The sequence below is a fragment of the Mauremys reevesii genome, linkage group 4 (genome assembly GCF_016161935.1).
Source record: "Mauremys reevesii isolate NIE-2019 linkage group 4, ASM1616193v1, whole genome shotgun sequence".
Taxonomy (NCBI): Eukaryota; Metazoa; Chordata; order Testudines; family Geoemydidae; genus Mauremys; species Mauremys reevesii.
This window is the reverse complement of record NC_052626.1, coordinates 136783898-136811407: the sequence shown is the minus strand read 5'-3', so window position 1 is coordinate 136811407 and position 27510 is coordinate 136783898. Positions and strand designations below refer to the sequence as shown.

General features: G+C 48.2%; 2 protein-coding genes across 9 annotated transcripts in view; one reads left to right on the top strand and one right to left on the bottom strand.

The window, feature by feature from the left end:
• Positions 1-22835, top strand: part of LAMB3 (laminin subunit beta 3) — a 53283-nt gene extending 30448 nt beyond the window's left edge. For 5 of the 6 annotated variants that reach the window (XM_039537630.1, XM_039537629.1, XM_039537632.1 and 2 more), the window contains 15 exons: positions 769-889; positions 1655-1843; positions 1961-2116; positions 3340-3536; positions 6230-6341; positions 6730-7102; positions 7750-7910; positions 9608-9816; positions 11358-11561; positions 12398-12542; positions 15798-16005; positions 17317-17458; positions 18332-18508; positions 19488-19641; positions 21742-21875. In XM_039537630.1, coding sequence (XP_039393564.1) covers positions 769-889; positions 1655-1843; positions 1961-2116; positions 3340-3536; positions 6230-6341; positions 6730-7102; positions 7750-7910; positions 9608-9816; positions 11358-11561; positions 12398-12542; positions 15798-16005; positions 17317-17458; positions 18332-18508; positions 19488-19641; positions 21742-21875 — 2682 coding nt within the window. Of the gene's footprint in view, positions 1-768; positions 890-1654; positions 1844-1960; positions 2117-3339; positions 3537-6229; positions 6342-6729; positions 7103-7749; positions 7911-9607; positions 9817-11357; positions 11562-12397; positions 12543-15797; positions 16006-17316; positions 17459-18331; positions 18509-19487; positions 19642-21741 lie in introns of all 6 variants that reach the window. The other variant, XM_039537633.1, reaches the window with a different exon arrangement.
• The window catches only part of CAMK1G (calcium/calmodulin dependent protein kinase IG), a 30313-nt gene continuing 25587 nt past the window's right edge, over positions 22785-27510 (bottom strand). Inside the window, exons 9-13 of one of the 3 annotated variants that reach the window (XM_039537635.1) lie at positions 27107-27185; positions 26624-26711; positions 25302-25717; positions 24609-24738; positions 22785-23441 (exon numbers count right to left, since the gene is read on the bottom strand). In XM_039537635.1, coding sequence (XP_039393569.1) covers positions 24648-24738; positions 25302-25717; positions 26624-26711; positions 27107-27185 — 674 coding nt within the window. In that variant the 3' untranslated portion in view covers positions 22785-23441; positions 24609-24647. The remainder of the gene's footprint in view (positions 23442-24608; positions 24739-25301; positions 25718-26623; positions 26712-27106; positions 27186-27510) is intronic. The other 2 variants (XM_039537637.1, XM_039537638.1) reach the window with 2 other exon arrangements.

The window sequence follows — 27510 nt, the reverse complement described above, 5'->3', positions numbered from 1 at the left end:
TGACCTAAGCGCTCTGCCTCTCACGGAGGTGGAGATAAGTCGGGGTAGTGAGCGAGTTACATCAGCGGGAGCAACATTTTAGTGTAGACACTTCCAGAATGAGGTTGACGTAAGCGCCTTACATCGACCTACCTCTGTAATCTAGATCAGGGCTCAGGCTGCACATCACAATGGTGAAATGAGGGTGTAACTGCACCTTTTGCCACTGCAAGTCTTCACTTTCCCTGGCTCCAGGAGACCCAGAAGCTCCTAGCTGACTCTATTTCATACCTAAATTACATTCACCAATACAGGCTTCTGCCTGCTGGCGTATGTACTAGTCTCCTGCCATTAGATACCTTGTGTAGAATCATAGACTACCAGGGTTGGAAGGGACCTCAGGAGGTCATTTAAGTCCACCCCCCTGCTCAAAACAGTACCAATCCCCAGACAGATTTTTGCCCTAGATTCCTAAATGGCCCCCTCAAGGATTGAACCCACAACTCTGGGTTTAGCAGGCCAATGCTCAAACCACTGAGCTATCCCTCCACTCTGGGAATTCATGTTAACAGCATCAGGACATATCTACATATATTTCCTTGAAGCAGTTTGTCCCCATGCTGCTCTAGTCCACACAGACTGACAGGAAGGAGAGGTGAGTCTAACTGGGGAATGAGCAGTGGGACCAGAAGGAGTAGCTACTGCCAGCAAGGTAGGGGTGTGTGTGTGTGTCACAGTGAGCTAACAGATTGGCTGCAAATAGGGTGTGAAGTTTTGTCTCTGTTCCAGGTTCACGGACACTGTGTGTGTCAGCACAACACCGCCGGCCCACACTGCGATCGCTGTGCAGCTTTCTACAATGACCAGCCTTGGAGACCCGCAGAGGACCGGAACCCCAATGAATGCCGGAGTATGTGTGTCCACCGTCCAGCCATTCTTTTCCTCTCTCCCTCTCTTACCATTGCCAAACCCATCAGACCAGCTGAAATCTGTCTGATGTAACTCTGGGGCTGTGGCTGGACAAAGAACTTAATTTCCTTTATTTTATATTATTTCCTATCACCATCTAAAAATGGGTGGCTCTCACCAGTAGACCTGACCCAGAACGAATGGCTTTTTCTCCCCCATTCTGGCTATGCTCAGCTTGGGAAAGCATGCCAAGTTCTTGTGGGGAGAGCTAACTTGGACACTGAGAATTTTCTGAATCTTCTTAAGACGCTAATTGCATTGCAATAATTAGAGTGGGGCAAAAATCTGAATCCATTCATCTGAACAACTTGGGGGTTTAGAATGATAATAGACCTTGATCCAAACCATCACATATGGCTTTTGCAAAACCAGTCCCAGAAATACCTGCTCCCATTATTTATTTTATATTATGCTATATTAGGATTGCTGTGGTGCATAGAGGACCCAATCAGGATCAGGGCCCTAACATGCTGGACAGCCCTCCCCTAGACTTAGTCCCTGTCCCAAGGAGCTTACAGCCTCAGCAACAGCCTCCCTCAAAGATACAACCTGGCAGTGCCCACTTCCAAATGCTACGATATAGTTAAAAGCTATTGTGAATGTGATGCATGAGGATCGAGTGCCATCTAGTGCTGAGCTGGAAGAACTCCAGCTGTTGGTGGTTTCTGAATGATCTGTGTTTAAAAGGGTTGTTTTCGCTTTCTAGGGTGCAATTGCAACGGTCACTCGGAGACGTGCCATTTTGACCCAGCTGCGTACCAAGCCAGCGGTGGGGTGAGTGGAGGTGTGTGCGACGACTGTCAGCACAACACAGCGGGGAGGAACTGCGAACACTGCAAAACCTACTTTTTCCGCAACCAGCGACAAGATGTCACCCATCCGGAAGCCTGTCTGCGTAAGTGGCATTCCCTGGGAGCTGGCCATCTCCTTGGGCGACCTTCCCCTTCCACTCCCAGCGACTTCTCCGTGGTCTCCTTGTCGCTGTTGTTTATGTAAGGTGTGTGTTTTTCAGCTTGCGAGTGTGACCCAGATGGCACGGTGCCTGGGTCCAGCTGTGACCCTCTGAACGGACGCTGCGTTTGCAAGGAGAACGTGCAAGGGGACCGCTGCCATCTCTGCAAGCCCGGATTCACCCAGCTCACCAATGCCAACCCCCTGGGATGCCACAGTGAGTGAAACTACCGCCACTTTCTGGAAGATGCTTTAGTCAGACACAAGGGGCTCAATATAGGGGCAACCTCTGGCCTGGGTTATGCAGGAGGCCAGACTTTCTGGCCTTGAAACAAATGAATCTAGGAAAGCAGATGCATAAAGATTGGCTTTAGGAGAAGGTGGGTTTTCAAGGTGGTGGGGGAACATGCTTGTCTGGGTAAATTCTGAATCACCCTGAGGCCTGAGCTTTCTGCCAGTGCTTGAACCTGGAGCAGAGGCCTCTTCATGGTGCATCCCGGCTGCCTGGTTCCAGGGGCATAAGAGAAAGGTGGGTCCAACCCAGCCCTTTTATGTAGCTTCCCGGAGAGCTTTGAATAGGATCTGCTTCCAGGCCAGCCTTAGTGTGGGGCTTGCAGAACAAAACCCCGACCAGCGAAGGTTTTCGAAACCCAGCCCTGCAGTGGCTGTGTCCTGGTCTTGAGGAAGAGAACTGGTTTTCAGCTTGGCAACAAGCAGGGCCCTCTGTGACCTGATGAGAAAAACTGTTCTGCTGAGCATGGCCGGCTGGTGTTTTGGAGCGTGGGGGGTGTCATGCCCTCACACCCTTGCGTGCTCATTTGAACAGAGCCAGGACCTCCAGATCCACATTCGCCCAGTCATGTGCATCTCACACTGGATTCTGCTAGTGCCTCAGAAGCTGCTAAAGACAGTGCAGTGCTGCAGCGAGGCGGCGTCTGGGCTACAGCAGGTGGCAGTGTAGCCTCAGGTTCAGTCATTGGCACGGGGAACAAGATCAGCAAAAGACCGGATGGAATTATCTCCATCATGCACTAGATAGGGATGAGGAGGGGGAGAACAGAGACCCCAGGATCATAGAGACTTTGGAGTCATAACCTCAATGTCATGGTGCATTGCCTGACTGGACAGTATTGTATTAAACCAGATAAGTAGCACCAACGTGACCAGGCTCTGGCACAGGGGAGGTAGTATAGTAGCTGCCTCCTTTTGTCTCTGAATATTGGGGGAAAGGCCTGCAAAGACCTTATTCCTGCTTCCGTCCTGTGGACCCCTGAACTAACCCCCCTCTTGCATCCTTCCTGCATGCTCTTTGCCCCTTTAAAGCAGACATCCCTTCAGGAATCTGGAGCCCCAAGCAGCCCGACTAACCCCCCGGCCTTGGAGTGGTCGTCGCCCGGTTCTAATGACGGTGCTGGCTGAACAAGCCTCCTTACCTTTCAGAATGTGCCTGCAACATCCTGGGGACACGCCAGGACGCACCCTGTGATGATGAAACAGGGAGGTGCTTCTGCCTGCCCAACGTGGTGGGAGCCAATTGCGATCAGTGCGCTGCCAATCACTGGAAGATCGCCAGTGGCCAAGGCTGTCAGCCGTGCGACTGCGACCCTCGCAACGCCTTCAGCCCCCAGTGTAACCAGGTACGGCCCCCAGATTTCATCCTAGGGAGCTAGCTTGGCAGCAGCAGTGTGGGAATCCTGGGCGTGGACAGGCATTGTGCTACCGGGTCATTGTATCTCATGTCACGCTGCCGGGGAGCACTTTGTGCTCCATCTGCCCCTTCGGTAGCTTCTAAAGCCCTGTGTCAGGCGGCACCTAGACCAGTAGTGACCATGGCTGTGTAGCAGCACTATTATCTTGGTGCCGTGGGTGGGATGATGGGTCAGGATACTAGGTTAGCACTAGAAAGACCTGGGTTCAGTTCCCTGCTGTGCCACTGATATCCTCTGTGTCCTTGGGCAAGTCACTTAGTCTGTCTGTGCTGTAGTTCTCCATAAGGATTGTAACCCTCACCGAGGTGTTGTGAGGATGAATACATTAACAATTGTGAGGCACTCCAATACTGCAGTAATGGGGACCATACAAATTCCATAGATAGACAAGTGGAGGGCAAAAATATTAATTAGAACTGGCTGAAATTTTATGAATTTCTAAATTTTGATGAACTTTCTATGGGAAAAAAATGTAGGAAAAAAATTCAGCACATTTTTTGCAGGTTCCTCTCTTTCCCCACTGTTTTTCAGTCAATTCTAAAAAGAATCCTGTAAATGGTGCTGGCACTGCTCTTCTTTCTGAGAAGGGAACTGGGCTGGCTGGTTTATGAGAACAGCTGAGGATGTCACAAGCAGCAGCACAAGTCAGGGCCCCTGCTGTGTGCCGTGGTGACATGGTATTGTGCCACCGAGTGATCACAGAGTTGAGGCCGCTTATTAAATGGTCTCATCTTGCTGCTTTTCTATGGAACCTGCCTCTCCCCTTTAGGAAAGGGCTGCATCATGTGTCCCTGTAGCACCCGGCAATTGTCTGTAGTCCATCATGCCCCTCGTACAGTGCAGCAAGACAAACCAGTAATTATAAACACAAGGCTAAGACATTTTAAAGGTCTGCTATTTAGCAAAAAAATCCTAATAGGAGCTCTTAAGATGTGGGAGAAGGGGGACTAATTAATCAGTGAGAGGAGAACCAGGAAAATTCAGGTTATGTATTAGGAAAAATATGCCCATTCTAACAATTGGAGATGGGTCCCAAAATCATACAACTGGGGCCAAGTTTTGTGAGGATTCAGGATTCGAACCCAGATCCAGTTTTTGTGGTTGATTCTTCTATCCTACATAAAACCAAAACCTGAGGTTTGAACATCTCGAACGTGGAGCTGTTTGAAATCTGGAATCAATGTTATTTGTTTATTATTTGTGTTGTAGACACACCTAGGGGCTAGCTCAGACTGGTGTCTCATTGCGCCAGGAGCTGCACAGACTTGTAATAAGACACAGTCCCTGCCTGGAAGAGCTTACAGTCAAAACAGAGGATATTGACAAAGGGAGCATTATTATCCCCATTTTACAGATGGGGAACTGAGGCACAGGGAGGCTAAGTGACTTGTGCAGGGGTCACAGCAAGTCTGTGGCAGAGCAGGGATTTGAGCCCAAGTCTCTTGAGTCACAATCCAATCTCAGCCCTAGGTTGTATTTTTGCAGTAGGGCTGTCCCTGGGAATTGGGTGTCAGTTGATTCTTTTCCCCTGTAAAGGAAAGAAGGTCTTCCTCACCAAGGACTGTATAATGGAGTTTTCCTTTGGGATGGCCCATTGCAGACTGAGCCTCGCCCTTGTATGGGGCAGGATAAGGGGCAGCATGCTCCTGTAAAATCATTTGCTTTTAAAGCAGAGCAGGCAGGTATTTTGCCCGTAATTCTAGTCCCTTTGTTGGGAGAGTGGAACATGCAATGAATTCAGTAACCGACATTGGCTGCAGAGGACTGCCAGCTGACACAAGCATTGGAAAGGGGTCTTGTTGGGTTGGGCATGCACAGTGGAGACGGAGGGAAATGAAATTCAGTGTTCCTGCATTCCCCTGGGCACTGCAGGGGTCTGAGGTACTGAGGGTGATTCAGAGACTGAGTGGGCCCCTAGAATGGCTCAAGCTGCGGTTACCAGTCAGAGCAGCGTGGGGACACGTGTCTAAGGACTCACATCTCCCTCTTTAAAGTAAGCTGATGATCTCTCCCCAATCTCCCCCCACCCATACTGTCAATGTGAGATATGGTAATATCCCTGCATCTGCATTGTCTACAGTCTGTAAGGTCAGCATCTTCCGATGGCAGAAACATCAAATCCTGTGCTACATTCTTTGTTTCTCGTCCTTGGCCTAGTAAAGATTCTGAGCCGATGAGTCAGAGCAGAAGGGCTTGGATAATGGAGAGAGAGCTCTTTGGTCTCCATGGTGCAGGAGACATGGAGGGGAGTAGAACTCTCATCACAGCTAGCATGGGACTCGGGCCAACGTTTTCAAACATGGGTGATGTGGGTTGTCAAAAGTGCTCGAGCCAACAGGGGCTGAAAGGATTCAGGCCTCTTAAGGTGTCTCTGAGCTGGGAGTGTGATTCCCAACCCCAGGAGACATACTCCCACTAGCTTGATGAGACTTTCTACCCAGGGAAAGCATGGAATTGCCGTTGCCGGGGACTCTGTACACTAGTCCTGCTACCAAGGGGACATTGCTAAGAGGGGGGTGTGATTTGCTGGTTCAAGAACAAGCGAGGGAGAGCTTTCTCCCTGTCTCCCTACAGACATTCTTCAAAGCTGTTTCCCCACTGATGTGCCTCTCTTGGTGCAGTTCACAGGGCAGTGTCAGTGCCGGGAAGGCTTTGCAGGGCGTACCTGTTCTGCTGCCCAGCTGCGGGTTTGTCCAGATGGGTCCTATGGTGATGTCAGGACAGGATGCAGAGGTCGGTACAATCGTTTTTTATCACTGTTTTTCAGCACCGGGGAATTGTTTCTAAAAATATCTCCTGGCCCTTGTCCTGCCACTTCAAAACCTTGCTGCTTTTGGTAGACGAGGCCATTCCCCTCTGGAAGAGCCCCCCTGTGTCTCTCTGTTCCTCTTCCCATCCCTCTGTGTGCCTAGTTCTGCCTCCTGCTGAGTCCTTTCCTGCCACCCTCCATGCAAGAGCCTTCCCCTCTGCATCCTGGATAAGGTGCGAGATGTTGGGGCTCACCACTCTAATTCCTTTCCACAGAGGGTCCATGCAGGGGAAGTGGGATACAATGGGGATCTGATTTAGCAGCACTGCTTTGCCTGTCACAGGTTTTCACCTCCCGCTCTCCACCCAACAGAGTGCGACTGCAGTTTCCAGGGCACGGAGGGGATGGGGTGTGACAAGACCACAGGCAGCTGTCTCTGCCGCCCTGGCTTTACCGGGCCTCGCTGCGACCAGTGCCAGCGGGGTTACTGTAGCAACTACCCCCACTGCGAGACGTGCCACCCCTGCTTCGAGGCCTACGACAGCGACATTCACCGGTTCGGCCTGCGCCAAGCCAGCCTGAGAAACTCCACTTCACGACTGCAGCTGGGAACGGGGGGTGCTGGCTTCAGCACCCGCATCTTGGAAGCAGAAGGCAATGTTCAGCAGATCCAGGGGATCCTCGGCAACCCCCTAGCGACGGAGCAGGGCCTGGGGCAGGTGTCCAGCATGCTCACTGCAATCAGGTAAAGGACTCCTCCACACTTGTACAAATGATCTGTTCACAGTGCCAAGAACCCCGTATCAGCCTCTAGCACTTGAACGAAAGGAAGAACTCCCTGGGCTGGCTGCAGTAGTAGGCTTTTATGCTGTGTGGACCTGATACTGGAGAGGGGCTCAACATACAGGCTTAGCATGCTACACATTTAATCGCACTAACTTTCTTGCCTGTTCTTCAGTTTAAAATAGGTCTGCTTGGCTCAGTGATCGCACAATGTGGAGGTCCTGCTATATGTGCTCATCCTGCCAACCTGTCTGTCCTCCTAATCCATAGACGGGGTAGAACCGACTGTGAGCCCCTCATTCCCATTGTTTGCACGTCCTAGTGAAGTTATCGCCCCAGATGATTAGACAGACATATAAGGCAGAGAGGCAGTGCTGACCTTGGATTGAGGATGCATTCCTGGCTTTCCCACCAACCTCCTCTGTGATAGGGAGGAATCCCTTCCCCTGCCTAAGCCTCTGTTTCCCCTCGCACCTTTTGTCTATTCGGCTGCTAAAGTTTTGGGGCAGGAACTCTCAGCTCTCTTGCTATGTGTGTAATACACGTGAGACAGACAGACACAGTGCGCTCTAACATGGTTCATTTTATTTTCTCCTTTCTCGATTTCAGACGGCAGGTCCAGGACATAAATCCCAACCTACCCTTTGTGAATGACACCTTCTCTCTAGCCAATGATCTTGAAGCCCTGGACAAGAGCCTGCTTTTCATTAACGGGCAGTACCAGATTAAGAAGACCCAGTTTGAAGCCAGCCGCCGCACAGACCTTTCAGGTAGGCAGTTTTGGCTCAATGCAGTTGTACTTGACCATCCGTGGGGACTGCAATTCTGGCTACTTTTCCACCAGTCGGATGGGTGAGGAGCATCTCTGTGTCGATGGGCAATTCAGGATCAGCAAATAGTTATGCAGGCTAGAGGTGCTCTTTCCACCGAACTTCTAAGCTTTCATCAGCAATTTTGCACCTACAGCTGGTAGAATTTGTCTCCAAAGCTTAGGCATCAGAAAGGTCAGCCACAGGCAGTGTTGCTACTGGTATCCCAGCAGTCCAGCTGATTTCCCTCCCAGACAGCACAAACTTTCTTCTGGATGTTACAGAAGCACCTCGCCTCCTAAAACACAGCCTGAGCTTAATTAAAAATGGGAAATAAAAGCCCCTCTGAGAATCTGTCACCAGGACTGGAAGGGAGCTGAACGAATGAAGCTTTTGCACAGATGGGAGAGGTGATGGGGTAGAAGAGAGAGCCACGTGGTTGTCAGACACTGTTGGGAAGAGCTAATTAAGCCTTGTGAGGATGAAATTGGTGGGTTGCCTCCACATCCCTACTACGGCTAGTTCCCTAAAGAGTTCTTATTTTTTCTTATTGTTTTCTGCTTTCCCTCATTGACTCATTGCACATTGTGCGTCTGTTCGGATTTGCTGGCAAAGCAGTGATCTGAAGCGCTGGAGAATGACCTCTGAGGCTTCTGCGCAGTTCTGTCCGCTTATCTCTGATTGCTCCCATTGAGGGCTGGAGTGTGTGTGTCTGTTGAGCAGTAGAGAGGAAGCAGGACTCCCTTGCCATGATTCCAAAGGGGTCCTCCATTCAGCAAGCCAGCTGGGCGGATTGGTGGGATCGGATGGACAACCTGAGAATCTTAGTAGCTTCAGCAGGAAACCAAGCAAAGCCTGGCAGTTTGTAGTGAGTGTCCCGGCGTTTTGTAGTGAGCTTCCCTTTGAGATGTTGGGTTCAGCTGAAATCTAGAATCCCACCCAGAATCCTCCGCATTTTTCAACCCAAGGTTTTACCAGTGATTTGTTTTACTTTCAAGTGAGTTCACTCTTTCATTGCCCTGTAGGGGTCACCCCTCTCCTTCCATTTGTGGGTCCACATCCTTGGTCCCCCTATGGCCACTTTGCACTGCTCCGCTCCAGCAAAGGAGAATAACCACAGAGGGGTATGAAGTTCCTACAGCTGCACCTGTGCCACCCCCTCCTCTGGCTCCCAATGGAGAGTTTCTGGCTAGGGGAACATGGGAATGGCCAGGGAATCATGCTATCAGGACAGTCCCTCTTCGATGGGTGTGAGATAGAGCAGCCCCCCACCCATGGACCACTCCAGGCCCTGTCGGTCCCCAGGGTTGGCGTGGGAAAGCCGTAGACGTGCCATAACGCTGCTGCTCCTGGGCTGCACTGAGGGTGGCTGGAATGCAGCCCAGGATCGGGACCTGTCTGTATTTTGTTCTGGTTTTGTTTACAGCCATTAGCTCAAAGACAGACTTAGATACACAAGGGAGGCTGCAGTTCACAGCGAAACAATCAATAGAAGGACCGTTAATCACTATCCTTGTGACTAACCACTCTCGCAGCTTCCTCCCCCTTCCCCACCACACATTCTCCAGCAGGCTAAAATCAATCCCATGGTTTAGGTTGCACTGCTGCATTGATGAGTCATGAAGCCATTCACATTGCACATGGTTTTATGCCTGCAGGAGCCTTCAAGACTGTCAGCTCTGCCTACCAGAGCTCCACCAATGCCAGCTACCGCATAACGGGCACTTCCAGCCTGCTGACTCGATCCAGGGAGAACCGGAGAACGGCCGAGGGGCTGGAAAGCAGCTTTACAGACCACACCTCCAGGCTGGGGGCCCTCCAGGGCGAGATGGCCTCCTCCCCCAACTTGACACCAACTATAAATAAGGTGAAGCAGACATGGATCCTGTAGCAGGCTGAAATAAGGTGGTCAAAGCATCTCTGACGAAGGATACGTCTACCTGCGGCCAGAGGTGTGACGGCAGCACGTGTGTACAAACGTGGGCTAGTTTTGATCTCGCTAGCTTGAGCACCTCTAGCACTGAAGCTGTGTCAGTACAGGCTGTTCAAGCCCACCCAGGACCCTAGGTATATACTTAAGTGGCTAGCCGTGATGCCACAACTTAGTTGCTGTTGGTGTTTGAGCTCGCTCGATCAAAGCTAGCTTGAGCATGTCTACACGTGCTGTACTCGCACCTCTGCTTGCAGTACAGAGGGTAGAGGTCCCAGCCTGCACTGCTCCACCTTGACCCAAGCAGCCTAGCATGGTATGCTGGGATCTCTAGCATCCACAGAATGCATCACTGCCCCGTTTTATGTACTGAAGGGGTGTGGTCCTGGGGCTCTTGGCAGGTGCTATTCAGCTGAGCCAAGCTTGAGCATTGCTTGTCTGGTAACAGCAGATACCAAGTCACTGGACGATCTCCCCACCAGTGAAACTTTTCCCCAGCGGTTCTCACTGCATTATGTCTCCAAGAGCTGTCTGGTTTCTGCTCAAGGTCTCCTTTTCTTTTTCCTCCCCACGCTGCTCTGCTATTGCCATGGAGACACATTTCAGCATCTCCTGATGTATGTTGCTGTGGAGACCATCACCCATTCATCTCGCTGCTTTTCACAGCATCAGAGCCACCCCCATGTGAAATATCCCTGCCTGTGACAGGAAAGGGGTAAATGCCCCAGTTCTGAACCCTCACAGCTGCTCCTCTTGGCCTCCTCACTGAATAGACTCCAGTGATAATGTTAGAAGGCGACGTGCAATCCCAAACCTTTGCCATTCATGCAGAAGTACCGCTTAGGACTTCTTAGCCTGTAACCTCTATACAAGCAAACCCTGTGGGTTACAGGGTATTCATGGACATCACATATAACTTGGAGACCAGACGTGCCCTGGCCCTTTGAAGCGTTTTAGCTTATTTCTATACACCCTTGTGCATTGTATGAGCTTCTTCTGATAACGGGAGCACGGGAATCTATACCATCTTTTCCTTGCCACTGACAGCTGCCAAATAGTGAGTGCAAACCTGCCTCCAAAAATATATATGCCATCTAGTGTACCCAGGTATGCTCACCCTGAGTTACATACCCTCCACTGCTCTATATAAACTTTTCCCCACACAATGTATTTCCTCTGTATTGCAAGACATACCTTTCACTACCTTCCATGAACTGTTCTTGTGTGCATCTTCTGTTACACTCCTGCACTACGCTCATATGTAGCCACGCCTGCATGTACTCTCCTGTAAGCCCATGCTGAGTGCTACACCAGAAATAGTCCTAAAAGAATTGTGCACCCATGGATATGCAAATACACATGTTCTCTTGTGTCTGTGTTGGAAGGTTCATCTCCGCTGTGGTCTTTGTGCCATTGATGGTGAAGCACCAATACCATCAGAGCCTTCTCACCAGCGTGCAGCTTCTCTCTGTGTTTAGATTTGCAGTGGTATCAGATCCAAGGCCTGTACCCCTGGGCACTGTGATGGGGAGCTGTGTCCGCAGGACAGCACAATGGAGTGCGGAACAGGCCTCAGCTGCAGAGGGATCATTCCGCTGTCACGGGGCGCAATCAGAACTGCTGAGAAGACCACCAGAGAGCTCCAGGGCTTAAACACTCAGCTCCAGCAGACCATGCAGATGGTAGGTACAGGGAATGAGGAGCTCAGGGGTGTCTGCTTCCACAGGTAACGGCAAGGAGGGGCTGATTAACGTACACACTGTATGTTCACCTGCTCCCATGATACATTGCAATGGAGATGTCACCTTCATTAAGCAGAGAGGGGGATGGCCGGCATGTTTACCCAGGCAGGGCTAGGGAGGGCTCAAATAACTCACCTCAAACTTCACCCAAACCTGAATTTCCTGGGTAGCTTGGAAATGTCAGTAGAACTTCTTTAAAAAAATGGTCATTTTTGTGCTTGACTCGCATGTCCTGGGTCCCTCTTAGAGTGGAAGCCAAAGGTCTGAAATACCCAGGGAACAGCTCCTCTCCTGGTGTTTCCAGCACTCAGGGAAGGTCACCAGGGAGCTTGTTCTCACTGAATTTCCAGGGCAGCAATGCAAAATGGGGAGGGGGTTTGGAAAGCTTAAACTTCTCAAGCCTTTCAATGCTGCTCTTATGCTAGTTAGGATCCAGCATATACACATTAGCCACATTAGTCCCTTCCTACAGATTTTCATTTGAGTATCTCAGAGCACTTTGAACATGCTAAGGGCAGAATTTTCCAAGGAGACTAGTGACTTAGAAGCCTAAGTCCCATTGAAAGTCTGTTTTGAAAATCCCATCTTAAATCTTTGTCCCTCAAGCCTCTCCTCCCATCTGTTGACAATGGGGTAACTGAGGCACAGAGTGGTGGAGTGACTTGCCCAAGGTCACCCAGGATGTTGGTGGCAGAGCCCGGACAGGGTTGGTGAACTTTCTAGGCTGTCTTGTGCCAAGTAGAAACTGACTTTACTGGGGGCACTGTTGTTGGCAGATCAGGGCAGCAGAAACAGCTGCAAACCAAATCCAAAGCAATGCACGACGTCTCGGGGACCAAGTGAGTGTAACCAGGACCCAGATAGAAGGAGATGTCCGACGCATCCAGCAATTCATCCAGCAAGTCCGCAACTTCCTGTCAGGTAAATCCAACCGTCTCCATGCATGCGAGCGCAGGACACTGAGGGGAGAGCTCTAAGGGACTCTTTAAGCCCACAGCATGCCCATGCGTGTCCCTTTGTGGATGGAAAACCTTAGCCATAAGAACAGGGAGGGGTGAGAACAGGTCAGGGAATTACTCCCTCAACCTGACTTACACCTATTCACCTGGACAAGGGCTTGTTGGCTGGTTTCACAGGATGTGCCAGTTCTGAGTACAGATAAAGAAGCCTTTGAAGATCTGGCCTTGTATTCTCTGCTTAGTCTTTAAATCTCATGAGAGGATTTCTTGGTTTCATTGAGAAATGGAATCCTGGCAAGAAGTTACATAATCACTGGGCCATTGGGATCCCCACCAGCTCTAGCTCCCTAGATGTGTTTTCTGAAGAGCAGGGGAAATAATAACCACGGCAGTGTGAAACCCAGGGGGTTGTCTCATGGTACAAATATTTGCTTTGGTTTTGATCCATGTACATTGAATACCTCCAAGGTTTGCTTTCTATTTAGAGCTCAAATGAAGCCCAAAACTCAGTTAAAATGGCTCAGTTTCACCTAATTCGTGTTGCAAGGGAACAATAAATTGGCCTCAGATTTACTGGAAAAAAGGCCCAGGAGCTTTCAAAAGGTTTGTAAATATTTGAATTGCAGTCTGAGTTTCAATGAGACCTGAGAACAAGCAAGTTCTGATTGGTGTTGGGCCTTTTTGTGAACAGTTCTTAGTTCTAAAAATATCTTGCAATTCCCAATATCATATTAGGAATATTACATCAGTTCACACTGCACTGTCTAGGGAACCAGATGTGGTTAATATTCTTACTCTAATGCTGTTAAACTGATATAACCATTTTTAAAGGGAGTGCTGCTTTTGCTTGGCCTAAGGGTGTAAATGCCACTAATGCACCGTGAGCCCCGGGTAGCAGACTTGCATTCAAAAATGGACTAACTTTAATACAAGTTGAATGTAGTCAGCTCTGGTATTTGACTATATCTAGATAGGTTTGAGCCTTCAGCACCTGAAACTTAAATTAGTTCTCCCTCGGGGAGTAGAAGTACAGTCTGACCAGGACCAACATCTTCCGAGTCAAGCTTTGATTGTGCCATTCACACAGAACTAGATTAACTACTGGTGTTGTAACCCCGGTGACCTCCACGGAGTTACACCAGGGACAGATTTAGCCCATTGCCTTAATGGCCTCCAAATGCCATCTGTGAAGTTACTGTTAGTGGCTGTAAGGAGGGCAGAAATTGCTAGGCCTCAGCTTTCTGTACTGTAGAACTTAATGAGAAATCTGGCCATGCTTCCTGCAGCTGTTCAGGAATCACTCTCCTTTTCCAAGGTGGAAAAAAAAACCCAGTCCAAAACAAATCAACTGAATTTAGCAGAGGTGAAAAGTGCTGGATTGGCAGCTCCAGGGCACCAAGCACTCCATCTGCAGAGTAGGTACAGTAGAGTGGCAGCAGGGAGACACTCCCTCACGTGCCTTCCTGCCATTGTTTCTCTATCCTGGCATCTGACAGCAGAGTAGGTTCTCCTTCGCCTCGATGCTGAGACAGCCTCTGAGGGCCCTCAATTAGCATCAGTTATGATGGTGGCTTTTGCACAGCATTCAGGCCAGACCAGCTTTCCAGCAGCACTTGCTGACCTGAAATAAACTCAAGCAAATCTTCTATAGTGCAGATTATTAACCAGGTGAAAGAATTTATTGTGCCCAACATCCAGTGGGATGACCTATAATTCATAAGCAGATTTTAATAACGGATCAACCTCATGAGAATTAGTTGAATAAGAAAATCAGGTCATTCAGCACTGTCTGGTATTACAGAGATTATCAAGCCCCAGCTAATCACTAACCCAGGGGTCAGCAACCTTTCAGGAGTGGTGTGCTGAGTCTTCATTTATTTACTCTAATTTAAGGTTTCGCGTGCCAGTCATACATTTTAACATTTTTAGATGGTCTCTTTCTATGTTTATAATATATAACTAAACTATTGTTGTATGTAAAGTAAATAAGGTTTTTAAAATGCTTAAGAAGCTTCATTTAAAATTAAATTAGAATGCAGAGCTCCCCCGGTCCAGTGGCCAGGACCCAGGCAGTGTGAGTGCCACTGAAAATCAGCTTGCGTGCAGCCTTTGGCACATGTGCCATAGGTTGCCTACCCCTGCACTAACCTAACGTCCTTTGGGATGTGCACATCTCTTCTCTCTCAGATCTGTTACTCTCAGTGGTGATCTAGGGGCTGGTCTACACTTTGGGCGGGGGGGGGTGTCAGTCTAAGATACGGAACTTCAGCTATGCTATTTGCGTAGCTGAAGTTGAAGTATCTTAGTTCGACTTACCTGGCCGTCCTCACGGCGGCAAGTCGACCGCCATGGCTCCCCCGTCGACTCCGCTTACTTCTCCTGCTGAGGTGGAGTATGGGCATCGATTCGGGGATTGATTTATCGCATCTAGATGGGACGCGATGAATCGATAAATTGATCCCTGATAGATCGATTACTACCCGCCGATCCGGCGGGTAGTGTAGACGTAAAAGGCTTGTCCTGGAATACATGTGCTGCTCGGTCTGTTTCTAGTGTCAGACTGCGCTCCACATTTAGCTTCACAGCTTTCTTTGTCAAATCAAAGGTATTGTCTTAGTGCTCTGGCTGGAAGCTTGGCTGAAGTGTTTGGCAGTGTCCTCAGTTAAATCTCAACCAGTTCTTATTTTATTCCAGGCAATGGGTCAAGTTTATGCCTAGTGTTAGCTGGTGCAGCAATCTGCAAAGCCGAATCTGGCCCATTGTCTCTCTGCTCAACTGATCTGACTCCCCTGAGCTGAGATGGTTCAGTTGTTAAAGAATCACCTCCTGGATTTTCTCACCCAGTTGAAACTCTGCCTGCGTGGTAGGAGCCACAAAGACAGACTTACAGCTAGGACACACAGAACATCTTATCTGCGTAGCGAGTGGCTCCGGCAGAAGTACTGCCTAGGGTCCCTTAGGAGGGACTGTAAAATGGGGGATACACTAATGGACTAAGTTAGCGGTAATCTGGCTGCCTGTTGGCAGACACACACAACTCTTTGAAGGAGGAGGTAGCGGGAGCATGAATTCGTAATCCCTGAACCTGGTGTTTACAGCCACCTGCTGCATTGCCTGCCCCCTGGATTTCTGGTCCCCGGGCTGTGCTCCCAGACCTGCCCGCACTCTATTCTTGCAGCTCTTCCTGACTTTTTGTTGTTGTTTGTAAACACTCTAGACCCAGCCACTGACCCTGCTACCATCCAGGAGGTCAGCGACTATGTGCTCTCACTCCGCCTCCCAACGGACACTGCTGCGGTCCTGAGAAAAATGACTGAGATCCGAAACCTGGCTGCTAAGCTGCAGTGCCCTGAGAGCATCCTCACCCAAACAGCTGGTGATATCGCTAGGGCCAAGAGGCTTCAGCAAGAGGCTGAACAGGCAAGGTAAGCTGGGCTTTAAGCTAACGGGATGAAAGTCTAGGGGCCTGACCCAGAGTCCACAGAAATGGATGGAAGTGCCCTATATTTGCATTCCTCAAGTCCCTCCAGAAGAGAGAGACTCCCATTTCAATCCTGCTGCTCACTGTCCAGGTGGCCTTCCAGCAACTCCCACTCTCAGAGTCACCTTCTTTGTGCCTGAGTCACGTCACACAGCATGGTTGGAATAATGCTGCCAGAATTACCGGAACCAAATTGCACTTGACTGCTGGCCAGATCCTTAGCTAGTGTAAATCTGCATTGACTTCAGGGGAGCTGTGCTGATTTATATCAGCTGAGATTGTAGCCAATAGCTTGTGTGTCTGTACAATATCTAGAGAAATGGGACTCCAGTCTTGACTGGTGCCTCTAGCTGATATCGCAATGCAAATAATAAATCCTGCTGCTAATAACAATAGTCTGACATCCCTTCATTATAGATACTGGGGTGGGAAGATCTTTCCCTGACCAATGGGAACCTTTTTTGCTTCTTTTGAGCACCTATCATGAGAGATGATAGAGCTGAACAGGGATTTCCAGGGACTCAGTAATGGGATCTCCATTATAATCGCACAGTTACTAAGGGAGAGGACAAGAGCATTAAATGGCATATTTACTATCCTGATGAAAGTGCGGAGGCTTGTCCCTTTAAAACAACAACCACCACCAGAGCACCCTTGTAGAGCTGCAATGGGTTTGTTTTATGATGACTCCGTCGTAGCAATATTCTGGAGAGAAGGTTAATGGGATAAGAGTGTAAACCCATTGAGAGCATCTGACCCCAGCTGAGCGTGATGAGTTAGGGGAGTCTGGCTTTGCGTGCAGACATTCCAGGGGAAAGTAAAAAGTCTCACTTCAAACTGGCAGCCGGTGTAATGGACATAAAGCTTTAAGCAACTAATTGGGCACTTTCTTCCCCCTTAAATAATTCATCTTTCCCCACTTTACCAATTATTAGAAGCAGTTGTGCTTCTAAAGGCGGCTTTAGTTTCTTTTCCCATCCTGCCTCCTCGTCCTAGTGGTGGGAAGTACAGCACTGCTTCTCTTCTTGGAAGGCAGCATGATCAAGTGGTTAAAGCACAGTGGCTTCAGGACTTCTGGCTTCTATTACAAGCTTTTCACATCTTCTCTTTGCAAGATGTTCCACTTGTCCAGCTTATTTCCCCTCTGCCATTTTTTAACTTTTGAGCTACAAAGCAGTGTCTCATACTGTGCTGTCATTATAGTTACAGTGATAGATTTTTGATTTAATCATGCTTCCCTACTGCATTTCCCCAGGAACCGAGCAAACGCAGTAGAGGGCAACGTGGAAGAAGTGGTGGAGAATTTGAGACAAGCAAACACAGTGCTCCAGGAAGCCCAGGATGCTATCAGTGGCTCCAGCTATTCCCTTCAGCTCATCCAACTCCGCATTGATGAGGTGAGAGATGTACGCTGTGTTCCTAGCATTGTAACACTGCGTGGCCTGCACGCTGCTCCTTTGAAACTCTCGTGGAACTCCCTGCAAAGTGCCTTGCCACTGCGGGTAGGTTACTAACAGGGGTGGCTCCAGGCTCCAGCACGCCAAGCGCGTGCTTGGGGCGGCATGCCGCGGGGGGCGCTCTGCCGGTCGCCGGGAGGGCGGTAGGCGGTTCCAGTGGACCTCCTGCAGGCGTGCCTGCAGAGGGTCCGCTGGTCCTGCGGCTTCGGTGGAGCATCCGTAGGCATGCCTGCGGGAGGTCCACTGGAGCCGCGGGACCAGCAGACCCTCTGCAGGCACGTCTGCGGGAGATCCACCGGAGCCGCGGGACCAGCGGACCCTCTGCAGGCACGTCTGCAGGAGATCCACCGGAGCCGCGGGACCGGCGACCGGCAGAGCGCCCCCCGTGGCATGCCGCCGTGCTTGGGGTGGCGAAATGGCTAGAGCCGCCCCTAGTTACTAATCACATCCTTGATCCCCGCCCATTTTCATCCTCCCCTGCTGATGCAATGATGACAAAGAGGCTGGATCCTAGCAAAATTGGCTTGCTGTAAAAGTCAGACTGTTTTTCTCTTTGTGTTCTCCTTGTGCCCCACCCCATCTGTCTGCTTGTCCACTTGTCACTCTGTGAGCTCTGTGAGATAGGAACTGTCTTTATTCTGTCGAGCTGAACAGAGTCTATCACGGTGGGACCCTGGCTGGGGGCTGTACTCACTTCTGAGTCTGTATTACAGATCAATTATAAATCATAAGAGTGTCCGTGAGGATGATATATCATTAATGATGTTCTGGGAGGAGCTTTTCTTTAAAATACCAAACACCTTCGGCTTTTAGATCCAGGCTGTCCTTGGTCCAATGGAGAAGAGTATGAGAGACATTACTGATCAGCTGGACAACTTCACAGAGAGAATCCGCCAATTGCGGCACAAGGCGGAGCAGAATCGGTTGCAGGCCACAGATGCTCAGCAGAGAGCAAAAGAAGCCAGTGAACAAGCAAGGAGCACTCAGCAGGTACAAGGGAGGTCTCGTAGGAGCCTAGGAATGACTCTGCCCATAATCTTTCACTAGCTTCTTATTCTCATGCAGGAGCAAAGCCACATAAGTGCAGAACATATTTGACTGCTGCAGAGAAAGTGAATTATTCTGTTTTTAGGAACATAGGAATTGCCAGCATGGTTCAGACCTAGGGTCCCTCTTGTCTACTTATCTCAGCTCTGCCAATGTCCGGCACCCAGTGGCTTAGAGGAAGGTGTAAGAACCCTGCAGTAGCAGAAGTAGGATAATTTGTCCCCACATTAGTTTTCATCCTAGTCTAACAATTAGTTTGATTTAAGCCCTGAAGCATGAGGTTTAATATCCTTGCCAAAAATTGTTAGCATTAACTATTGTAATTCTGCATATTCTTGTTATCCATAGAAATGTCCAATCCCTGTTTGAGTCTAGCTAATTTTGTGGCCTCGATGACTTCCCGAGGCAATGAGTCCCACAATTTCATTACACATGAAAAAGAATTTCCTTTAATCAGTTTTGAATGTCCCCTTCTTCTTGTGTTATGAAACAGGGAGAACAGAAGTTCCTGATCTCGCTCTCTCTAAACTATTTATTAGTTGATATGCATTTATCTTGTCCCTCTTCTTTGTCACCTTTCTATAGTGAACAATGCCAATCTTTTCAACCTCTCCGTACACAAGAGTTTTCCAGGCCCTCGGTTATTCTTATTGCTCTTCTTTGAACACTTATTTCTGCAACATTCTTTTTGAGATGGGGTAACCAGTACTCCACACATTAATCCAGGTGATGCTGAATTATGGGTTTCTATAAAGGCATTGGAAACCAGTATGTAAATGTATTATGGTCTTTAATATCTCTATAATAGTAGTAATGGCCATTTATAACACAATGCTCTACTACAGTGTCTAGAGGTCATTCATCACTTGGACCTCATTTATTTGCTTGAATTCACCTGCACTGCTCATTCACTTTCCTCCAGGGACTTGAACAGGTGAAACAAAAATATGCTGAGCTGAAGAGGCGGATGGGACAGAATTTGACACTGGGAGCGCAGGGCAGCAGGATCCAAAGTATCGACATGGAGGCAAAAGCGCTCTTTGAAGAAACCTGGGCTATGATGCTCAGGATGGAAAGTAAGTAAATTTTGTGCAGGCATTGTCAGAGCATGATTCCAAGTGGAGAAGAGGAGCTGCTGCTTCTCACTGGTGAGGGAATGGGAACAGAAGACTGAGTGGGAGTGGTGCCGAATTAGATGGCTGAAGCCCTGTCTATATTAGGTTCCTCATCCCCCTCCCTCTACGTTGATCCAAAGCCCTAGTATAGGTGTAATCCACTGGTGTAAGAAGGGGCTTGTAAACCAGCAGGGTGAATCACCCCTATGTAAACCTTGTTTGGCCCCAGGAATGTAATGTAATTATGCGAGTACAATTTCCCCTAATCTAGCCAAGCCCTGAATGAGTGATTCTGCTTGTAGATACAAGAAACATCCTCCTAAGTAAAGACCTTGGAGGACAAATGTGTTAGCCACAGAAACCCAGACAACTGGTTAAACTTAGCTCTGAATACAAAGGATTCTGCTTTGTGGTTTTCACGACAAAGGGATTGATTGATGTGCCCACCATTTATCACATCACTGAACCTCACAGCATTTTGCTCTGCTCCCATCGCTGCTTCTGTTGCTCCTAGATAATTTTGCAGTGCAACATTATGGGGTTGAGTAATAGAAATCTCATGCCATGTTCATCCCTGGCCTCACCAGGATGAATTTGGACCCTGCTGTGTAATTTCAGGACCTTCCCCTCCATGCCAGCGGCGTAGGCATTTTGTGAGAGGCATGTATGGGGAACTGAGGCTGAGATGCCACCAAATCCCTTGTGGCCCATGCAGGGATCAAAACTTGCAGCTGGAGAGCAAAAGCCAATGTACCAACTCCACTGTGCCACTCAGCCCCCCCATGGGCTAGCTTCAATCACCTAAGCTCTAAGGAAAAGGATAAATGGACACAAATCGGACATTAGGAATGGCAATACACAAAAACCCGTAGGAGAACACTTCAACCTCCCTGACCACACAATAGCAGATTTTAAGGTGGCCATCCTGCAGCAAAAAAACTTTAGGACCAGACTCCAGAGAGAAACTGCTGAGCTCCAGTTCATATGCAAATTTAACACCATCAGTTTAGGACTAAACAAAGACTGTGAATGGCTTGCCAATTACAGAACCAGTTTCTCCTCCCTTGGTTTTCACACCTCAGCTGCTGGAACAGGGCCCCATCCTCCCTGATTGATCTAACCTCGTTATCTCTAGCTTGCTTCTTGCTTGCTTATATATATACACACACCTGCCCCTGGAAATTTCCACTGCTTGCATCTGAAGAAGTGGGTATTCACCCACGAAAGCTCATGCTGCAAAACATCTGTTAGTCTATAAGGTGCCACAGGATTCTTTGCTGCTTCTTCAATCACCTGCTTCTCTAGTTCACCTCTTGTACACTGATGCGCCATGCATTCATTTCCATTTCCAGCTGTCATGTCTAAGGGCCTCATTCAGTATGCTTTGGGTGCCAGCCACGGTGCAGATTAAGTGCCCTGGCCAGAAAGCTCGAGCCTTTCAAGCTGGTGGAGAATGGCACTGATCCCAAGTAGTTATCAGGCCAGAGCTTTGGCACCGCTTTCAGTGATAAAGCAGTGGCTCTAGTGAACATCATTTATCAAGGGTGCCTCTCCGTGTCAGGGATTTGATCGGATGCTGCTGCTTATGGTTGGTACCAGGCACTTAATGCTGCTTGTAGATTGCTGAACTCAGGAAGGAGTCTTGATGTTGCTAAATAGGCCTGTGTGCAATTTCCCTTCCAGAACATGGAGTGCATACAGTATGGGCTTGTTTCTGCCCAGCCATTGATGTCAGCAATGGAATTTCCATTGACTTCAATGCTCACTGTCTGGAGTAGCTTTATTGGAGAGGTGGGGGGCAGGCTTTATTGGAAAGAAACATTGACTGATGTTATATGATGCCCTGGACGTTGGAGGAGTGGCTTTATGATGCACTTATTGATTGGGTTTGGGCATGTTGTAGGCAGGGCTAGTGTGGTTGGCTGTTCTGTTGGATTCTGATAGTGCTCTCCTGACACACATTGAGAGGGTGTAGATTTTCAGAAGGGTGATGAAGGCCTGAGGGCATAATATCGTTTTCCTGGACTATCTTCCCCTAACTCCAACTGCCTCTCTCCTTAGCTATAGAAACGGAAATTCAGAAAAGCAACAACGCATTAATCGTCAAGTCAGCCAGCCTCGCAGGCCTGGAGGAGCAGGTGGAAAAGATCAGCAATCATATCCATGAACGAATCGCGTACTACACCAGTTGCTAATCAATGAGCTGCTGAGGCTCCATCTCGCCATATAATTGCATTGTCTGCCTTCTGTTCAAACACTGACTGGGGGACTTAGTCCCATCTCCTGGCTCGTAGAAGTTTCTTGTTCTCAAGATCTTTGTCTTTGCTAATAGAACTACTGTACCTTTAGAAAATAGCTAGCATGGAGCCAAAAAGAACAAGCTCCCCTAGGGAGAATGACTGTTATGTGGCCTGGCTGAAGCCAAAAAGAACAAGTTCCCCTAGTAGGGTGACCAGACAGCAAATGTGAAAAATTTGGACGGGGAGGGGGAGAGAGGGAGGGAGGGGGAATAGGAGCCCATATAAGAAAAAGACCCCCAAATTGGGTCTGTCCCTATAAAATCAGGACATCTGGTCACCCTAGCCCTTAGAGAGAATGAATGTTATGTGGCCTTGTTAAAGCCACACTGAGTGGCTCGAGGAAAGTGGGAAGATGGATCTAATGTCAATAACTAATAAAGCCTTTTGGAAGGAGTTATTTCTGCATGCGGTTTGCCAACTAGACAGGGGATGTTTATTTATTTTAGCATGTGGATTTCACCTTTTGAAACTCTGACTTTTTAAAAAAAAAAACAACCTTTTCTGGTATATTGCATTTAGTTCTTCAAAGAAAGTCATAAGAGGGGCAGGCTGAAGGCCACAGCTAAATATAAGACCATTCCCAGGAGTGGATAACTGAGGTAAACACTAAGAGCCCTATTTACACTAAGGTAAGAGCAGTGGTGCTCTAAGGTGGCGTTAAATACCACCCACATTGATTTTGTCAGCACCTGCTTATTTTCAAACAATACTTTGCAGACAGAGAGTGTAGGGAACAACTCTGCGTTGGCAGTGGGAATTTGTCTTGGGAGATTTAGGAGACCACTTCCACCTCTAACCAATAGGCACTTTACAAAATAAGTCAGCTTTATTAAGCATGGTGTTTATTACACAAATACAGACTTGGAAACAGGGAATTCAGACCTCACTTTGATTATCATCAGCCACGTGAAGGATGGTCGCAGGCTCTCTCCTTGCACAGCTTAAAATGAAAACTGCACACCCAAGACAGGCCATTGATACTGGACTTCTTACATCTGAGCTCGAGCCTGTTGAAGTCCTAACAGCGAGAGGTATAGACTGTAAAACTGCTGGGATGCCTGTGATTAAACCAACACCATATGGCTTTGCTTTAAAAGAATTATACTGTGCAGCACATTTGTTACACGTTGAACAACTACACAATATATATTAAGAATCAAGATACAGCCTTGTGCAATGATGTGTGTGTCATATACATGGAAGGTGCTAGCAGAAGCCTTGTGCCCATACACCTCCCTTCTCTCAAGCAACTGCTCCATGTTCTAGTGAGCCAGTTACTCTTCAACGTTGTTGCTCTGAAGGATTACTTAAGAGTAAAAAGTGTGCAGCTTTCCCACAAATGGCCACTCTCCTCTGAGAAAATGGCGCTCCATCTGCTTCTGCCAGGTTTCAATCTCCTCTCCTCTTGCTTGTGCTATTGCTGTCTGGCTGCAAAGTGTAGAAATGAGTAAATCAGCCCTTCTGGAACAGGAGAGAGAGAGTTTAAAGTCACTATTGGAATTGTTTCAGTGGACAGTTCCTCCAGCACACATTCCTTTAACAAACAGTACCAGGGCCCTCTCGGTTTCATTAAGCTGTAGTTTATAAAAGATTAATAAATTGAAATAGACTCCAACAGGCTGATAACCTTCTACTGATATGCATAAAGCCACTTATAACACATATGCTCATGTCTATCATCTATTAACCCTTTATATAAAAATTGGAACCATAATATAAAGCAAGACTGACTTCTCAACATCTGCTTGGGAGGAGAACTGAGCTAACATTTTTACCTTTGTTTGGGGGATACTTTCCTTCACGCAGTGTCTAATGGTAATACTTCTTAGCGCTTACTTACAGTAGTGCAAGTGTCTGCTTAACTAATCCATAATTCATCTCATCTGCAGTTCTGAAAGCCACTTCCACACTCACACAGACATTTCTGTGCCTGGGGTATGTGATCTCTTTTAATCAAGAGCAGAGCTTTGGGTAGCAGTGCAGGCTTCCCCATGCTGTGGGGTCACTGTGCCTCAGACCTGACGTGGGTGGATCCCAGCTAAGGATGGGAAAGTAGTTCAGGTTCCATGGCCCAATCAGTCCTGGATGTCTGCTGAGAATGCCAGAGGACCCAGTTAGTGCTGACCGTGCTAGTGGTTTGTGTGATGTAGACACTTACCTACTCTGAGCTGGACTGACTCCCTCGATCACATTTTATATAGGCCACCACAGAGCAGTCATGTGGCAACAGCTTAAGGACACTACTGACATTAGCCAAAGGCTCCTTATCCCATGTCACAGACTTGGCCAGTGTGTGGTTGCTCTGATTTAATAACTCGCAACTGTGTATAGTTCAGCATGGCAGGCCTATGTGCTACCTCTCCTCTACAGAATAGAACCTAGAGGGCCCCTAGTCTCATGCAACAGGATGTGAGCAACTCCCATGGAAACCAATCTGGTCCCTGGATTCACAGAATTGGTCTAAACAGAAGTTGAAAGATGCTTCAATTTGTCAGACTCTTGCTGCCACGACATCCATCGGCTATGATTACAACCAAAACAAATGTATTCCACTCAGAAAACTCCATAATCCAGACTTCTTGCTTCATCATTTTATAGCAATAATGATATTGATCTTGGTGCACTTACCGTTAAAGATGTGTTGGCTCAAATGGATGACTTGCCAAATCACATGACCAAACAAACACCAGTTTGCCCAGTGCCACGGTATGAATTGTTACTGGTTTTCATGGGTACGATAACCTCTGATTTGAAGTGACTGGTTTTGGGGGAGAAGGGTGGAAAGAGAAAAATGCAAAAAGTGAAGAGCAAAATCTAGGTACATTCTTCAATTGAGCAGAAATAACTATTTTTTTAAATATAAACAGTGGGCCAGCTACTCAGATGGTGTAGTTATGATTAATGCCAACTGAGGAGCAGGACCAGTATTTTTAGCAAGTGGAAAAAAAAAAGTCATAGGCCCTTCCAAATTATGGAAAGGCACCAGATTGAGGATGCTGGGGCGTGAAGTCCTCTGGTACATCAGTACATTGCAAGCTCTGCCATGTCACCTGGCTAATGTGTCTCAACCTGATGCCCCAGGCTCTCCTCCAAGGAAGTGGGAGGGGGTTTGGCTGGCTACACCTATAGAGCCACTGCAAATTTCCATCTGTCCTTTTCCCATCTGTCCTTTTCCCCTCCCCTCTTTCCCACCTACACCTGGTGCTTGGAACGGAATGCATCCACCACGTTTCCACAAAGCCCAGTGCCACTTGGTTGCAGGGACTGTGCTGTGAAGATAAACCTGGGTCAGTATTTAGAATGGACAAGGTGGCTACCTACTGGTTTTTGGCAGCTTTTTTAAGTAGTGCTGACTCCGAACAGAAGACGGTCTTCACCTTCTCATGCCCCTCAGAGGCTGAACTGCAACCGCAAGAAGTTAGAGTTGGAGGGCTCTGATTGTCCGGCAAGATCAAGCACTTGTTGACTGGGAGTGACCCATTAACCAAGTGATCTAGTGACTTGCTCTGTGTCATCCGGGTGTTTTGGTCAAGCTGGCTGGGAGGAATTTGACATGCTAACATGGGAATTAGCATCTTCTTGTCTTGAGTGGGTGTCTCTTGGCTGGTGACCATAGGGCTGTTGAGTCTGGATACTTCTGACACTTGTATGATAGGGAGGCTCGTGTCAGCCTGTGCATGGCAGTTCATGTGGAGTTTCTTCATGTGGCGCACAACAGCTGCAGCATTGAAGGCTTGCTGAGCAAGAGGAGACAAAACAACCATGACGATCTCCCAAGCTGCAAAGCTACCTGGATGCTGCAGTGTCAATGGAGGATATCTCCTGAATAGTGATTTACTGCAGTTGCATTGCCTAGTGCCATGCTGCTCTGATGATGGGCCAAGTTCAACCCTGGCATAAGCAAAGGCAGGGGAGAATTTCACTCAACCCCTTTTTGATAAGTCAGCTGTGGAATTTGCTGTTGCTTACAGACTGGTCAGAGCTGCAAGATTTAGCTCAAAACCGAACCCTATCATAGATCATCAGGGTTGGAAGGGACCTCAGGAGGTCATCTAGTCAACCCCCTGCTCAAAGCAGGACCAATCCTCAACTAAATCACTCCAGCCAGGGCTTTGTCAAGCCTGACCTTAAAAACCTCTAAGGAAGGAGATTCCACCAACTCCTTAGGGAACCCATTCCAGTGCTTCACTTCACTTTTTTCAACAAAGTAACTAAAACACCATGGAAGAGGCTGTTCTTGCAGCACTGCCAACCTCACTGCAACCAGGAAGCAGTGCCAATCTCACACGCTTAGCTGACAGGAAGGACAGGTGTGGAGATAAGAAAAGAAACCTGGGTTCAATTCCCACAGGCAAGTCAGCTGCTTGGTGCCTCAGTTCCCCATGTGTAATATGGGACTGTAATCCTTCCTCTTCCCATCCTTTGTGTGTGGGGCTGTGTTTGTATCAAGTTCAGCACTATAGAGGGGCTCTAATTTCAGTTGAGACCTCTTGGTCCTACCATAACATAAACAATTGGTCATGTAAGATGTCCAAACTGATTGCTGGGGAAGGGGTCCAACCTGTGGGTGCTTATTCATGGTGTTGAAGGTGTGCTCCTGGCTAGAGGGCAGGAACTAGTGCTCCCAATGGCAAACAACCTACCCTCCATTTGCTCTTTGCAAAGTTTTTCTGGATCTGAGCACTGACAGATGGGTATATGTCCCGATGAAGGGCTGTATTTCCATCAATCCTGCAGATGGGGAGAGAAGAAACAGGCTTGTAGGCAGATGGCATTTGAGAGGCATTCCATATTCTGGAGGCAGCTAACTGCTTTGTACCTTCAATCAAGAGTAATTAAACCCAAAGGAAAAACAGCAACAAAACATAATACAAACACACACACTTCCGAGTTGAGAAAATACCAGTGGGATTGTTTCCCTTCCATCTTAAAGGTGAACTGTGCACAAATAGCCACTTTCTTCATAAAAAAGAAAGACAGAACATTCCAAGTCAGACTGCACAGAAAATACTAGAGAATAGTAACACATCACCATTCTGTAGGCTACAGATAGGCCTCTGGTACTAAATGCGGAGACTGGCAATGTTAGGTGCACATGCACACGGTAGGAGAGCTGTTCCTCTCACCAGGGGTGCCTCAGAGCTCTGTCACAGGTGAACCTCTCATTTGGATCCTTCTCCAGTAAGTGAGAGATGAAATCCTTGGCTGTTTGTGGGAAACAAAGATAGAAACATGTTTTAGCACGTACAGGAAGTAGTCCTAAAGCTGACAGCAAATGCTGGCAGATAAAACCTGCTGCTTAAGCGTTAAATGTTCCATATCTAAACCCACAGTATTGTAACACCGTCCCAAAGGTAAAATGGACACGTGCTCCATGGAGATAACATGGCCCCTTAAGCAATGTAACTGAAGATGGGTCAAGTTTTATTGCTAAAATGTAGCGATTGTCAGAGTGGATCAGACCTGTGGCCTACCCACTGCAGTATCCCATCTCTGACCCTGGCCAGTACCAGATGCTTCAGAGGAAGGT